The sequence below is a fragment of the Lissotriton helveticus genome, chromosome 9 (assembly GCF_964261635.1).
Source record: "Lissotriton helveticus chromosome 9, aLisHel1.1, whole genome shotgun sequence".
NCBI classification, from domain to species: domain Eukaryota; kingdom Metazoa; phylum Chordata; class Amphibia; order Caudata; family Salamandridae; genus Lissotriton; species Lissotriton helveticus.
Genome location: NC_136070.1, coordinates 1,002,118,255 through 1,002,134,697, shown reverse-complemented (window position 1 = coordinate 1,002,134,697; position 16,443 = coordinate 1,002,118,255). Strand labels below are relative to the sequence as shown.

The window sequence follows — 16,443 nt, the reverse complement described above, 5'->3', positions numbered from 1 at the left end:
GAAGGATCTGGTTACCTACTTAACTGCATTCAGGCGTTTAGTCACAGAGACCACCTGGCCCGAAAACAAACAGGCGTCCATTTTTCATCAAGGTTTAAGCGATGAACTTAAAGACGTAATCGCGCAAATAGATCCACAGCCTACCACTTGTGAGGGCCTGATTAATTTGGCCCTACGTTTAGACCATCGTTTGGGTGAGCGGAAAGGGGACAATAGGAGGAAAACTGGGGTTGAGAGACATGTCACCAAGGAGGGGAATTCGGCTCCCTCAGCTGAGCCTATGGAGATAGGGGCAGTGAGATCGGCATTGACGCCTGCTGAAAGAGAAGCAAGGCGTAAACAGGGTCTATGTTTATATTGTGGGAAAAAAGGCCACTTTGTTAGGGAATGCCCTGTGAAACCTAAAACTAACAGATTCCGGGGTAGTAGAGTGGCGGCTGCGGATGCTGATAAGGTGTCGGAAAACTAATCGACTCTGGGAAACAGGAAGGGGTTTCTTTCAGTCCTACATACGTCCCTTCATTGAGTGGTAGAGTAAGCCAGGTGACAAATCATCTATTTGTGTCCATAGTCTTCATGCTGGCAGGTGAAGCAGTACGCACAGCTGCTATGGTGGACTCAGGGGCAACGGGCATGTTCATTGATATGCAGGAGGCTCGACGTATGGGTATATCTCTGGTACAAAAAGAAAAGCCCGTAGATGTTTATGCTGTGGATGGGAGGAAGCTTAGCATGGGTCCCATTAGCTATGAAACTGAGGAAATTGAGGTGATATTGGAAGACACACACTCAGAGTTCCTTACTTTTGGGGTTATTAAGGCTCCTCAATACGGTGTCATTTTTGGGTTGCCGTGGCTTGAAAAACATAACCCTAGCATAAATTGGGACACCAGAACTGTACAGATGGGGTCCGATTATTGTCTGCAACATTGCTTTCAGGGTACTATGAAACCTGCTCGAGCCTTGTCAGGAGGGTCTTGTATAGCTACTGCCGCTGAAAAATGTGTTCAATTGCCTGCGGCTTATCGGTCTTTTGGCCAGGTGTTCAATGAAGACCAAGCTGAGGAGCTACCTCCGCATAGACAGTATGACTGTCAAATCGATCTGGTCCCGGGGGCAACTATTCCGTGTAGGCGGATCTATGCATTAACAGAGCCCGAAAACCAACACCTGCGAGAATATCTGGACAAACTGTTGGATTTAGGCTTTATTCGTCCATCCAAATCCCCCGCTGCCTCACCTCTGTTTTTTATTCCGAAAGCAAACGGTGAGCTGCGCGCATGTGTTGACTTTCGCGCTTTGAACGCTATTACCATTAAAAACAGGTATCCCTTACCCCTGATTAGTGTTCTCTTGGAACAGGTAAAAAAGGCCACTATATTCACGAAACTGGATTTGAAGGGGGCATACCATCTGGTTCGTATGCGTAGTGGGGATGAATGGAAGACGGCATTCAAAACCAGATACGGTCGGAGTACAGGGTGATGCCGTTCGGTCTCTGCAACGCCCTTGCGGCATTTCAGTACTTTTTAAATGATGTGTTCCGTGACATTTTAGACCGATATGTTATTGTCTATATCGACGATATCTTGGTCTATTCAGACTCAGAGGAATTACACTTACAACATGTTGCCAACGTACTTGCTATTTTACAGGAAAACCGTCTGCACTGTAAGATAAGTAAGTGCGATTTCCATGTTCGTGTTGTGGAGTTTCTGGGGGTGATGTTGAGTCCGGAGGGTCAGGAGATGGCTGGGAGAAAGGTTGATGCAGTCAGGAATTGGCCTGTTCCGACCAATGTCCGTGATGTGCAATGCTTCATGGGCTTCGCCAATTTCTATAGGCGCTTCATTAATCAATTCTCTGGATTGGTAGCCCCTATTACTCAACTGCTCAAGAAAGGGAAACGCTTTGTGTGGTCTGGAAAGGCACAATCCGCTTTCATGGCCCTCAAGGAAGCATTTGTAACGGCTCCTGTGTTGTCCCATCCGGACCCGGACAAGCCTTATGTCGTGGAGGCGGATGCTTCTGAGGTGGCAATTGGGGCGATTCTATCTCAGCGACATACGGACACGGGGCAGTTACACCCGGTGGCGTATATGTCCCGTAAGTTGAATCCAGCAGAACTGAATTATCACATTGCTGAGAAGGAGCTGCTGGCTATACGCGACTCCTTCCAGGAATGGCGACACTTCCTCATGGGTGCTCGACATGTGGTCACTGTCTATTCTGATCACAGGAACCTACAGTTCATGTCTGCTGCACGACATCTGTCACCTCGACAACTCAGGTGGATGATGTTTTTCTCGGGATTCAACTTCATAATCACGTTTCGCCCTGGAGCAGAAAATAGAAAGGCGGACGCTCTCACTCGCCAGTCAACATACACTCCTTGTGTGGAGAAACCTGAGGCGAGCATCGTGGCTCCGGACAGGGTGGTGTGTGTGTTGCAGCCCGATTCCTTTTTGAGAGACGTGAGGAAAGGGGTGGATTCCTTTGTCTGGAAGACCTGGCTGGGTGGTCATCCGGAATGGAGGTTGCATGGAGGCCTGCCATTGTTTCGTAACAGGTTGCTGGTGCCTACCAGGGCTTTGAGAAAACAGGTGTACATATGGTGCCATGAGTCGCCTAGTGCGGGACATCTTGGTGTGGCAAAGACTCTGGAGTGTGTATTAAGACAGTTCTGGTGGCCATCGGTGAGGCCTGATGTTGGGAATTGGGTTGCCACATGTGATCAATGTGCAAGAATGAAATCGGACCATGGTTGTCCACAGGGGTTGTTGCAGCCTCTCCCCACTCCGTCCGTACCCTGGGATCGGATATCAGTGGACTTCATCGTAGGTCTTCCTGTTAATAAGGGTTGTACTGCCATTATGGTGGTGGTCGATTATCTGTCCAAAATGGGGCATTTCATGGCCTGCAAACAAGTACCATCGGCGGGTCATTTGGCGGCATTGATGATGGTCAATGTAGTGAGGTTACATGGCCTGCCGAGCGTCATTGTGTCCGACAGAGGAGCACAGTTCACAGCACAGTTTTGGAAGAAATGGTGTTCCTCGTTGCACATAGATTCTGCCCTTTCCACCAGCTTCCACCCGCAAACAGATGGCCAGACCGAACGCTTAAATCAGACACTTAAGCAATATTTGCGATGCTATGTGGATACGGACAAGGAGAACTGGGTGGACTACTTGTGGCTGGCAGAGGTGGCTTATAACAATGCCACGCATGGGTTCACCAAGACCACTCCGTTCTATTGTGTGTATGGCAGACACCCTCGTTTTCTACCCTTTGTACAGCCGACAACAGACTCCCTACTTCCAGGGGTGGCTCATAGGGTGGCTCATATCAAGGAGACATTGGTTAAGGCGTGGGAACAGCTACAGGCGGTGAAACTCAGGTACAAGGCCGCGGCTGACCAACACCGGAGGCAAGGCCCTTTGTATCGTGTGGGGGATGAGGTGTGGCTGTCCACTAGGAATATGCGTTTCAGGAAGCACAGTGTGTTCAACCCCCGATTCATTGGGCCATATAAGGTACTGAAACGCATTAACCCAGTGGCGGTGAAGTTAAAACTACCTTCTCATCTCCGCATCCATCCGGTGTTTCATGTCTCTTTATTGAAGCCTTCCTTTTCCAAGGGCAGCCATCGTCCTTCCCCGGTGCTGGTACAGGGTGAGCTGGAGTACGTTGTTTGTCGGATCCTGGACTCCAGATATCGGAAAAGTAAGTTGTGGTATTTGGTGTCATGGAAGGGGTATGGGCCGGAGGAGAACTCTTGGGAGCCTGCGCTGGGCATACATGCCCCCAGGTTGGTATCTGCTTTTCATCGGAGATGTCCAGCGAAGCCGGGCCCGTGACCCAGCTGTGGGGAGAGGGATGTACTGTCATGCTCGCGGCAACGCGAACTACGTTTCCCGGCATGCTCCGGGGTTTAGACTACAATTCCCATGATCCTTCACGACGCGCCGCATTCTCGTGAGAATCCTATTTAAGAGAATGGCGGTCGGAGGATCAGCGTCGGGAAATCCGGTCCTGGTGTTCGTTTCTGGCTTTGCCCTAGATCTAGTTTGGTAAGGGTGCTTGCACCACTGCAGCCTTGCAGCGCTTCACTGCGAGTTGTTTGGAGATACTCTGTAAACTTACAACGCGGTGTGGTGAGTTACTGTGAATCTGACTTTGCTTAAGAGGTAACCTGGACTCGTGTTACCAAACTTTTGCTGGCTATTGGGGACTATTTCGGATTTGACTCGGTTGGTATTACGGCCAACGGTGGTGGTGTTAAAAACTAGAGCTATCAGACTATGGATAGCCTTTTTTGGTTTCATGCTCACAGTGCTTTGTTCTTGGATTACTAGTTGACTTCCAGCTAAGAATCATTAGCTGTGATTGGGGACTCTCTGAGCCCAGTGGAGTTTTGTGGATATCGTTGAACTGTGTGGAAAGGCTATTTCTCCTATTATTGTTTTAGGCATTAACTGTGTATTGAATCTTATATTAACAGGGGTTCAGGAGGTGTGGCTACACTCTTCCCCTGTGATGTTTATTGGATTCATTCATTGGGTATGTTACAATATCATATGTAAGTTGTGTGTGGCATATGACACATTGTTCCTGTTGCCAGGTATTACATATCTGTTTTGTCCCTTTATATAGTTCTGCCATCGTGACCCCTACGTAGCCTCTACACATCCACAAGATCCTATTATTTTCCTTTACAGGTATAGGTTGTTATAGTCACTTGCTAAATGTATACCTAGAGTGTAATTGTTACAGAACAGGACTTTATCTTATGCTTGTGTTTTATTCCTGTCTTTCAGATCTCCCTCCCTGCTGTCCCCTTCCTTTCCTTCCCTGCTCTTTTCTATTATCCCCTCGCTTAATCCGGTCAACGTTCTGTGCCATCACGGCTAATCAGACATTGGCTAGATTTAGAGGTGGGCTTGCCATTCGACAAACCGATCCTGAGGACTAAAAACACAACACCACCCATGTCTCTAGGATGCTCAAAGATTGCACTTAAAAATCTCTCATTGCCAACACCACTGAATTGAGGACTCACAAATCCCAGTCGTGCCCCTAACTGAGGGCCCTACAAGCCTGCTCCAGAGTCCTGCCATCTTATTCGTAGACTGTGACATGTAGGTTGTTTGTGTCAGGGTGTGAAGTCTCACCCACAAGATGCTAGTACCTTGCAAACTAAGTGATGCTAAAAATGCCAATATTTGCACATGAAATGTCTCCTGTGATGAATTTCGGAGCTTGCTGCTTTGTGCAAGTCCATTCCATATAAGGAGTCTATACCAGTATTTAGAATCACCAAGTTGCTTAAAATAGAAAACTACCCCATAGCAAGCGTGCACAGAGAGTGTGGAATGTATTTATTCTACGTTGTGAAACAGTCCTCGCACAAGACAGCTGAAATATACCCGGGTCTCATGCTTGGAAAGGCAACAAGCTAAACTTTCATATTTAAGTTTTGAATGTTATGTAGAGGTGGGCGAGCCACTGAAAGCTCGAGATAGGCTCGAGGTAGGTTCGAGACTGAAGTCTGGGTCTAGCACAGCGCGAGGTTCTTTGGAACCGCGAGCCCATAACGAGCCGAGCTTTCACGTGGAATCTGCCAGCTACACTCGCTCCTACCTCATTTCTGAAAAGACGTGAAAACAAAGCATTAACTCTTTAGAGGAAAAGGAGAAACGGATACCCTTTTGGAGGCTAAAACCAGAAAACTTGCATTAATCGTGGCTTCCCTTAACCAAATTGTGTGATCTTGGACCAATATTTAATTGAATTGATTCTTCTTTTTCTCCACTAAAGCATATAAAAGCACCTATTGTGTTTAGTTTAATAGGCTATCGTGTTACTCTTCATATAAGAATCTGGGTCACATACAGGTTTCCCTTGACACCTAAATTGCCTCGTAATTCTCCAATTACACTGTCTATTGCGAGGATAAGGCGGGGACAAAATGGTTTTAAGTTCGTGTTTAAAATCTAACTTTCAACAAGTACATCTCACTGCAGTGCTATAATGTAAAATGTCAAATCTTCCACATGATAAAGAAATACACGTCTTTGAATTTTAAATAGACTTCATCATATTGTACGTAATGTTTGTTGCATGATTTACATGGCAAACGTGTTTAGGGCTCGGCTCGTGCACAGGCTCTAAGAAGAGCCTTTGGGCGGCTCTGGCTCGGCTCGCCCTGTCAATTTCCGCTACGCCCGCCTCTATTTTTATGTGTGCTCAAATCTTTGCGTATCGACGTACTGAGTGAGAATGGAGGAAATAAGTGTCCAAAAGTGAGGTAGGCCACCCATCCAAGTGTATTTAAACTCCCGACTAACAAAGAAAGGGCTTCAGTTTGGCGCAGTAACAGAATATAACCAGAATATGATGGCCTTAATGTCCTCAACAGTATAATGCATTGAATCTCGTTTACTAAAATATGGTGCAAATTATTGAGTGCAACAGAGCGATATTTTTCCACAAAAAAAAGGTTTAGGGCACGATATTTTTCCTGGTCGATATTCGGACGTACAACCAAACAGTTGGGGCTGGCCTTGAACACGTGGATTATATATTGCTTCAAACATTCCTGCGCGGGGCGGTTTGCACCGCTCACCAGCTCCTGTTGCATGCCGGCTCCCTCTCCTGCCAAGTCGTTTCCCTTGCTTTGTCTCACCTGTGCGCGCCTCTGTTGCTGCTGTGTCGAAAATGTGATTAGAATCAGCCTATGTAGGGGTCCTGTTTGTGCTAGTGGTGGACCTCAATGGGAGGCTGGAGGTGCTGCGTCACTTTCAACACCCCTAGCTCGCACCTCTGAGTTGCTCAGCCAACTAATCGTTCTAATTGTGTAATGCGCTTCTAACTTCTTGTTTTTAGCCTTGCTTCAGCGTTTGTAAGAGCATCTGTGCTTCCCCCTTGAAATGGCTTCCTTTAGACTAAAACCCTTCGATGTCGACATGTGCAATCGACTCCGTTGCGCCAGGGCACAGGTCCTATAAAAAGAAGTGGGGGGACTGACCACGTTAGGCAGTATGCAAGTGATATGATATCATGACGCGTGTCAACACAGCACATGAGATCAGGGCGCGTGACATCCCACATGACATCACAGGAAGTGAGCTCACTGGAAGACTGCATTAGGATGAGATGGACTATTTAAAAAAGTGTGCTAATTATATTGTTATTTGTGAAAATATTAAGACAGACCATCACATCTGACGTTTTAAGGTGCGTGCACTTATATACAGGGAACGAAAAAGTCAAAAGTATGCATCTCTTAAGTGTCTGTGCAGAGATAAGCTGTGTGCTTTTGTTTCCTATTCTGTGAATTTCCATTTAAGTGAGAGGTTCCAGGCCGCCTCCCTTCCAGTTCCAGAACTCGATCAAAAGCAGGTCTGATGGCCCCTTAACTTCTGTCTTCATCTTCGGCCCAGCTGGAGGTGTAAAAAAAAGCCCCCAAGCTGCCTGCACGTTGCTGCTGGGAATGAAAAGCAGACAACATGTTGGAGCGGCTGAACGTGTCCCGGTGTCTGAAAATGAGACTGGGACAAGTTCAACATAGTTCTGTGGGGCCCAAATTCTTGGCGGGGAGGACGGCGTCCACCCTGTGAAAGTAGTGTGTGGACGCTGTGTACCTGCGGGTGCCCCGACTGTGCCCTGCGTTGCACCCACTTCAAGACCGAGGACCCCTCTCAGGTCTCTGATTTCTAGAAGTGCTCCAAATTCGGCCTATTCCAAGAGCTTGTACTGGAAATATATTGGGGGCTCTGGTGCTCTGGGACATGTCTGAGTCAGTCCACTTTATTCCAAGTCAGTTTCTCTTCAGTGGGGTTCTCTTTCCCAGAGCAGGCTTAACAGCTAGAGCAGCCGACCTTGAAGTTGGGGAACCAGGTTCGAGTCTGGCCGGGGGCCCAAACATCCTGCGATTCTGAGAAAATCACGTAATCTACCCATGCCTAGAAATTAATGTGTCCGTTTGTAATGCAGCTGGTGCTCATGTGAAGTGCTCTGATACCTTCAGGTGGAGTTCACGCTATATAACACGCTAAAGACAAAGAGCTCAGTTCCCAACACGTCCATTCCATTCCATTCCTCTCTCACTGCCCCTCGTACCCAGAGCTGCCCCAAACTCCAAACCTCCCGCTTGATACAATATAAACAGCACCAGTGTGTCCATAAGGCGAGGTAAAACAGCAAGCACAAAGCGACAATTATTGCCAGATGTATGGCTCATAAGCCGTCCAAGCAACAGGCATTGGCAAAGGCAATTTGTCTGACGTTGGCTTTGTCAATGCTTGTTTTGTTATGTTTTTCCAAACCATTATGGTTGGGTAAGCTGCAGGGCTTTCGTCAACATAAAAAAAAATTCACTAAATACAAAAATATTTTTTAGATCTTAAAAAGCATCCAATGCCCTTGTAGTTTCTGCGGTTGTAGGGAACTGCTTAAAATACTCCCTTTGAAAAGAGAAAAATGTGTGACTCACAATGAAGTTAGCAAACACAAGGAGATGATGGACGGAGCGCTGAAAGTTTTCAGACACTCACCCCCAGTCACAGATCTGGGTTTAATCCATCATTGTTCTTTAGCTCACTTTGCCACCCCAGTTTGGACCCAGCCATATGCAAATCAGTATTGACCCTGTGCCTCATGGGAACAGTCCAGCCCGAACTGCCAAGCCAGGTCTTTGATGGACTGAAACAAGCATCCCTGGACCAGTTTCAGGGTAACACCCCTCATCAGCCAGGATAGCTTGAATCCAGTGGCACAGCTAGCAAGGGACTCACGTCTGGGCATACCCTGCAAACTTAGGGCGATCAACGTTCCAAAGGCGGTAGTGGGCTGGTCCGTTACCTCATGCAGTAAGATTCAGTAGGCATAGCAGTGGCGGCTCGCAGAGGTAACGCTGTGGGGCGAAAAGGCGAGGCTGGGTGGGGGGTAGTGGAGTTCGACATACGATGGCAAAGGTGTAAATAAATAAATAAATATCTGCCACGGTATGTCAGACTCCACTACCCCCGACCTACCCCCCCCCCCAGCACCTAACCGCCCCGCCCTGTCTCACCGCCCCCACAGCGATACCTCTAAGAGCCGCCACCGGGGCAGAGGTGGATGGCACGGTAATGGATCACTGGGCGGAATAGAACTGTCCGAAAGCCCTATTAGTAAGTATATTATTAATTTACCTTTAGTAAAATCAAAAGGTCTGGACTAACCCCAGATCTAACCAAGGCCCCTTTGCCAGGCGCGGTGCGTCCATTGGGGCGTAGGGGCGTAGCCCCACTAAGCCCCATGGACCCACAGCGTCGTCACGAAAATACAAATACAACAAATACTGAAATAATCTTGCTCGCTACCTGCCGCCCGGGAATCCGGGAGACACCCGACTTTTCCGTGCGGGGGGGCGGATGGGCCTGCTGCATCTGCGCAAGTTGATTTATGGGCAGAATCATGTTCGCGCATGCGCAGATTGATTCCCTGTGCATTTCCCCTTAGAGAGAGGACCTGGGGGCGGGGCGCAGCCCCTGGGGTTAACCAGGGGGACTGGGCGAGGAGTCATGGTGCCCCCCCAGCCAATCCTGACGGTTAGCGCGGCCGACTTTGGTGCTGGGAAACCAGGTTTGAGCCTCTTATTGTAAATAATCGTGAAATGGGAGGAGAATGTATAGATTTGTGTCAGAATAATTGGCACATATTTAAACTCGAAGTCTTATTGTTTCATCGTGAAAAGTAGCATTCAATGGGATTAAAAATGTGGTCGGCAGTGAACTGCTTCAGAGAGCAGACGCTTCAGAGAGCAAAGCAAGAAAAGAAGTTCAGGTGGAAATCAGACGTATGAATTGAGGCCGGTTATCACTGTCACGCTGTAGTCGGAAGGATGTTCACACTCTTGTCAAAGCCATTTTATTCATTCACCTTGTTACTCTTATTGGACTTTATAAGCAGGAGTCTGCCCGATTTACCAAGACAAATAGGGCTCAGTTTGAGCAAAGATTTACGCTTCAATAAATCACGGAACTTAAAATAAAACAGAAAAAGAATGTGGGTTTCTGAGGAAATAGTAGCATTTACGTCACCCATCTGTATGCGTGTAACTACACGCATACAGATGGGTGGATGCATGAATGAATGATGGATGCAGGATGGATGGATGGATGAATGGATGGATGAATGGATGGGTGAATGGATGCAGGAAAGGATGCAGGATGGATGGGTGGATGGATGGATGATGGATGCAGGATGGATGGGTGAATGGATGAATGGATGCAGGATGGATGATGGATGGGTGGATGGATGGATGGGTGGATGAATGAATGATGGATGCAGGGTGGATGGATGGGTGGATGCATGAATGAATGATGGATGCAGGATGAATGGATGGATGAATGGATGCAGGATGGATTGGTGGATGGACGCATGAATGAATGATGGATGCAGGATGGATGGATGGATGAATGGATGGGTGAATGGATGAAGGAATGGATGCAGGATGGATGGATGGATGGGTGGATGCATGAATGAATGATGGATGCAGGATGGATGGATGGGTGGATGCATGAATGAATGATGGATGCAGAATTGATGGATGGATGGGTGGATGCATGAATGAATGAATGATGTATGGATGCAGGATGGGTGGGTGGATGGGTGGATGCATGAATGATGTATGGATGGATGCAAGGTGGTTCGGGCTCGCTCGCTGTGCTCGCTGCGGTGCAATATGCAAATTAGTTTACGCCTCACCACTTTCAAATGTCACCAGCCGCCCCTGCCCTTTGCCCCTAATTAGGTAATAAAAGACAGCCATAATTGGGGTGAAACGGGCACTCTCACTACTGTATTTACTGCACAAATATTCGTTATGCCTCTGTGGGGCGCCAAATTGCAACAAATGGTTTTTAAAAACTACTAAAAATGTATGTTTAATCAGCGTATGAGGAGTGCACCAGCAGGCAAAAGGCTGTTCCCCATGAAGCATTGAAACATCCTAGTATGATTCTTAAACCTAAGCCAGGGAGATAATGTAGGTGGCTTCTGCCCTTGCCGGAAACCATGACTGTAGGTTTAGAATGAATGAACGAAAAGCGGAGACAGCAAGGAAGAACGCAGACGATTGAAACAATCGAGGAGGCAGCCAAGGAAGAGACAAGGAAGGAGTTAAATGGAAAAAGGAGAAAGTCTGAAGGAGTTATGTGAGAAAGCAAAGAAGCAAGTAGATGGCAGGAAAGAAAGTGGATGAGAGAGGGAAGGGTCCAGGTGAGGAAAAAGAAGCGGAGAAATATGTGGGAGAGACTGGAATGAAAGGCAGAAGAGAGAATGAAGCAGAGCTCTCGGTTTTCCTAAATCCATGTGTGGGTAGCATAGCTAGTTTGTTTTTTTCTTCTCTCTACATTCTGGTAGGTACTTACAGTCCTGATTTTATAATGGAATAAACACAACTGCAAGTCCCAGAATACCAATATAAAATATCCCGGCTGAGCTACTCACTCTTAGAGTGGGGGACTCTGGAGATCTGGAGATCTAAGGAAGGAAGGTGCAGATGGAGAGAATGAAGTGGGTGAAGAAAGACAAAGGAAGACATAGTTATTATGGGAAGGGTAGAATATGCGAAAAGTAAGTGCAGATATATTTTAAGATGCCTTCGTAAGTACACGCAAACCCTGCTAGACTTGGATTTGTTTTGGGATTCTATTACTTGTCGTTTTTAAGGTCAATATAATGAATGTTCACCTTCGAATACCAGAGAGCAAAGAATGAAAACGAGATGAGATGCTCACACCAATGATGTACAACCTACAGATTGGGGTATGTGTGAGGAGGAAGCAGTAGTTTAGCCAGCCTGTCATGCGCCCTAGTGCAAGGAAGGAAATGAACCCCTGACTGATGTTGAATTATAAAAAACAACAATAATCAGAGTTCAGTGGGCGTACTGAACCAAAGGAAGCTATAGGAAAACAACCATGAGAGAATCAAAAGTAGTCAGAGAAGCAACAGGGGGCATGCAAAAAGGAGAGAGAAGTTAAGAAGCAGGCAGCAACGGACCCCAGGGCGCCCAGCAGCTTTACCTTCGGGGTTGGAGCTTTTCAGGAAGTTCCTGCCGAAGGGCCGCTTGTGGTAGATGTCTTTCCAGTCCAGGTGCTCGGGGGTGGGGATGCCGTCTTCGCTCAGCTTCCAGGCCTTGTCGCACTTCAGCCTCCAATCAATGATTAGGGCCTCCTCCGAGGGCTTCTCCTGCTCACTCCCTCCTGGGGCTTTCTTCTGCTCAGACACGGACTCCCCTGCTTTCTCACGCACAGACTTATCTGCGTCACGCACAGATTTCTGCTCCCCCTTTTCACACGCAGTGTGCTCTCCTTTCTCACGCGAAGACTTCTCTTCGTCACGCGCAGGTTTTTGCTCCCCCTTTTCACACACATGCTGCTCCTCCTTTTCACTCGCAGACTTCTCTTCGTCGCGGGCAGGTTTCTGCTCCCCCTTTTCGCACACACTGTGCTCTCCTTTCTCACAATTGTGCTTCTCTTCGTCACGCGCAGTTTGCTGTCCCCCCTTTTCACTACTAGACTGCTCCCCGTTCCCACACGGAGCTTTATCTGCCTCACGCACGGAATGCGCCTCTCCCTTTTCACATGGGGATTTCTCTCCCTTCTCACACGCAGGCTGTTGCCCTCTCTCTTGCTTCTTCTCTCCATGGACCCCCTGCCTCTGCCCCTCCACGGGCTCCGGGCTGGCCTCTTCGGCCGAGTGTTGCATGCTGCCGACCCCGCTCATCCCGCAGACCGACAGAGGCTACTACCGCTGCTTTTCGAGCCTTGATTTCCTAGATAAGTGCAAGTCAGGGCTGTGGGCTCCTTATCCTGCAGAGTGCCACTCCCTGCCCAGGTGGGCGTGGCCCAGTAAAGGTGGAACCAACACTCCCTTTCTCTCTTAAGGAGGAAGCGCTCACGGGCTCAGAAGTGCCGTCATCCTTAGCTTCGAAATTGACCAAACACATCCCTGTAGTCAAGCAAGTAAAAAATATATATTTAGTCTCATATATACCCCTCCAGCCAAATACAGAGTGCGTGGGAGCTTCATGTAATTTTTTTTTTTAAATGTCACTTTTAGTGTAGCGCTTGCTGTCAGCGTCTTGCTGCTTCACGGCGCTTCACATGACAGGGGCCGTATTAGGATGGGTTCAGTGCAGACGCAGGCGGGGTCTCTGCATTTGTTTTTCCAGAAATTGCACTGTCGACAGAACATACATTTATTTGGAAAATGTTTCCATAATACACAGTCTGGAGTGCTCAGCTTGGAGAGCAAAGGAGAAATTGCTTCACTGCGTTCGCGAGGCGTGCCATGTACATCCTGATCCAGCTCTAGATTTTCAGAATTAATGTGTGTACCTTAAACCGTATTCATTAGAACTTATAGTAGTGCTACTCAAGAAGATCGACAAAATGCTATTCATAAATCTACACGGGGAGATATCCGTATCCCCGTCTCTCCTATCATTTATGTGAGTCGATCTTTGTCCCGACTGCTGAGCTCCTCGCACATACACGCCCACATTTTAGTAGTAAATGTGAGAGGAACAGGCATTGAGTAACTGGAAAATGGGCAATATTTACTATTAAATAAGAGGAGTAAGTATGGCTTGGGAGGTGTTTAAGGAGAGACATGCATCGACCCACAAAAGAGTAGGCCCATTCCGAGTCACAAGCTCCACTTTTAAAGATATTACAGCCAACAAGCATTGGCAAAGGCAAAATATCTTGCCTATGTGAGAGCTATTGGCTTTGCCAATGTCTTTTAGGCATGTTGCGCAGTAACATGGCTGCTGTTCAGAAAGGCTAACAGTTAGTGGGGTGGCATACAGAGGCATAGAAGAGAGTGGCGTAGAGGAGATTGGTGTAGAGAACAGTGGAGAGGAGTAGAATGGATTAGAGTAGAGAGGCTTAGAGTATCTTAGATTGGAGTGTAGTGGCAAATAGTAGAGTGGAGTAGAGTAGAGTGGCATAGAGTAGAGCAGAGCGGTAAAGAGTGGCATGTGTAGAGTGGAGTAGCATAGAGGGGAGTGGAGTGGCACAGACTGGCGTAGTGACACTGTGTGAAATGGATTGGAGTGGCACAGAGTGCTGTAAGGTGGCATTGTGTAGTGTAGAGTAGAGCGAAGTGGCGTAGGGTGAAGAGGCATGGAGTAGAATGGAGTAGTATAAAGTGGCAGAGAGTAGAGTTACAAAGAGTAGCGTGAAGTGGCGTAGAGGAGAGAGGCTTGAAGTGGAGTGGTGTGGAGTTGCCTGGAGTGGAATGGCATACAGTGGACTGGCATAGAGTGGAGTGCCATATAGTAGAGTGGCATAGAGTGGAGTGGTGTATAATGGAGTGGAGTAGTGTAGAGTCCATGGAGTGAAGTGGCGTAGATTGATGTAGAGTTGTGTAGAGTGGTGTGAAGTGGCATAGAGTGGTGTGGATTGGCACAGAGAAGAGCGGCATGGAGTAGAGTGATGTAGAATAGAGTGGCATAGAATGACGTGGAACTGACATATAATGGTGTAAAGTGGCATGGATTTGTGTAGAGGAGAGGGGAGTAGAGTGGCACAGAGTAAAGCAGTGTAGAGTGGCTAGGAGTGGCGTGAAGTGGAGTCCGGTAGAGTGGAGCAGCATACAGTAGAGTGTAATGGAGTAGAGTAAAGTGGCGTAGAGTAGAGTGGGGTTGCGTAGAATGACTTGGATTAGAGGTGGCTTAACGTGGAGTGGAGTAGAGTGGCATGAAGTGCCTTAGAGTGGAATGTAGTGATGTAGAGTAGAGCTGCGTAAAGTGAAGTAGTGTAGAGTGGAGTTGCGTAGAGCGGAGTGGAATAACGTAGAGTGGTGTGGTGTTGCTGGTGTAGAGTGGCGTAGATTTGAGTGGAGTGGTGAAGAGTAGAGTAGAATGAAGTGGCATAGAGTAGAGTGGTGAAGAGTGGATCGACAAAGAGTAGAGTGGCATAGAGTGGAGGGGATTGGTGCTGAGTGGAGTGGCGTAGAGAGGCATTGGGTGGAGTGGCATTGTGTGGAGAGCCTTGGAGTAGCTTAGAGTGGCATAGAATGGAGTGGTATGGAGTCGCATAGTTGAGTGGAATAAACTTAAGTGGGGAGCCTTCTTGTGCCACGTCGGAGGGTTGTTGCTGCTGCGGACCTTGTTGTTTGCCTTGCCTTGTCCTGCCACTTTGCCACTTCTCGCGGCCCCCTCTTCGCGGGAGCCGCTCGCGGGTGCCTGAAATTTGCTGCTGTGATCTCGCCGGGACCCTGAGGACTGAGGATTTGCCTGGAATCATCTGCCCCACACACGGACAGAGGCTGGACTGCGAGGACCAGCCTGCTCAGCGGCGCTGATCGGCCACAGCTGGTCCTCTTCCCGCCCCCTCCTGCAGAAAAACACTTGCAGTGAGTGTACCTGGTGGGAGCCTTCCTGTGCCACGTTGGAGGGTTGTTGCTGCGGTGGACCTTGTTGTTTGCCTTGCCTTGTCCGGCCACTTCGCCACTTCTCGCGGCCCCCGCTTCGCGGGAGCCGCTCGCGGGTGCCTGAACTTTGCTGGTTTGCCCTGTTCCCATGATGCACTGGGCCAGGGACAGACTAATTTGCATATAGCCAGGTTCTGAGCTGGGATGGGGCAGTGAGCTAAATAACGGTGATGGATCAAGCCCTGATCTTTGGACTGGGTAGGAGTGGTCTGCTTAATTCAGACACTCTGTTCATCACCACCCCCTTTTCTGAATCATTTTGTCCACCATAAGCGTGGAAGGGTATACTCAGACATGAGTCCCTTGCTCACTGCTCCATCAGGATTCAAGCAAGCCGGGCCGACGACGCCTGAAATGGCAGAAACCGGTCCCCGGAAGCTTGTCTCCTTTCTGGTGAAGAATTGGCTTGGTAGTTTGGTCTGCCCTGTTCCCATGATGCACTGGGCCAGGGACAGACTAATTCGCATATAGCCAGGTTCTGAGCTGGGATGGGGCAGTGAGCTAAATAACGGTGATGGATCAAGCCCTGATCTTTGGACTGGGTAAGAGTGGTCTGCTTAATTCAGACACTCTGTTCATCACCACCCCCTTTTCTGAACCACACACGGACAGAGGCAGGACTGCGAGGACCAGCCTGCTCAGCGGCACTGATCGGCCGCAGCTGGTCCTCTTCCCGCCCCCTCCTGTGTCTCCTCCCTTATTAGGAGCAACCGCAACGCGCACGTGGGACGCACGCGGGATTAAGCACGGGGCCACCCCTCTTGCATTGGCATTTTGTACCCCAATATTTTATATGTACATTTTATTTAAATTGACTCTGTAATCATTTGCTTAATGGCTTTAGAGATGTCTCCTAGAGGAAGTAGAAGTAAGGTGGCGAAGGGGGGAACCAAGCTAACAGGCACGCTAGATGATTTTATCACTAGGACGAACTCGGTAATAGATATG

The 16,443-nt window shown here is 48.3% G+C and overlaps 1 protein-coding gene across 1 annotated transcript in view; it reads right to left on the bottom strand.

Annotated features, from left to right (window-relative positions):
- The window catches only part of NCCRP1 (NCCRP1, F-box associated domain containing), an 83,028-nt gene extending 70,149 nt beyond the window's left edge, over positions 1-12,879 (bottom strand). The window contains exon 1 of the mRNA XM_078661320.1: positions 12,078-12,879. Coding sequence (XP_078517446.1) covers positions 12,078-12,780 — 703 coding nt within the window. The 5' untranslated portion in view covers positions 12,781-12,879. The remainder of the gene's footprint in view (positions 1-12,077) is intronic.
- Positions 12,880-16,443: the final 3,564 nt, after the last annotated feature.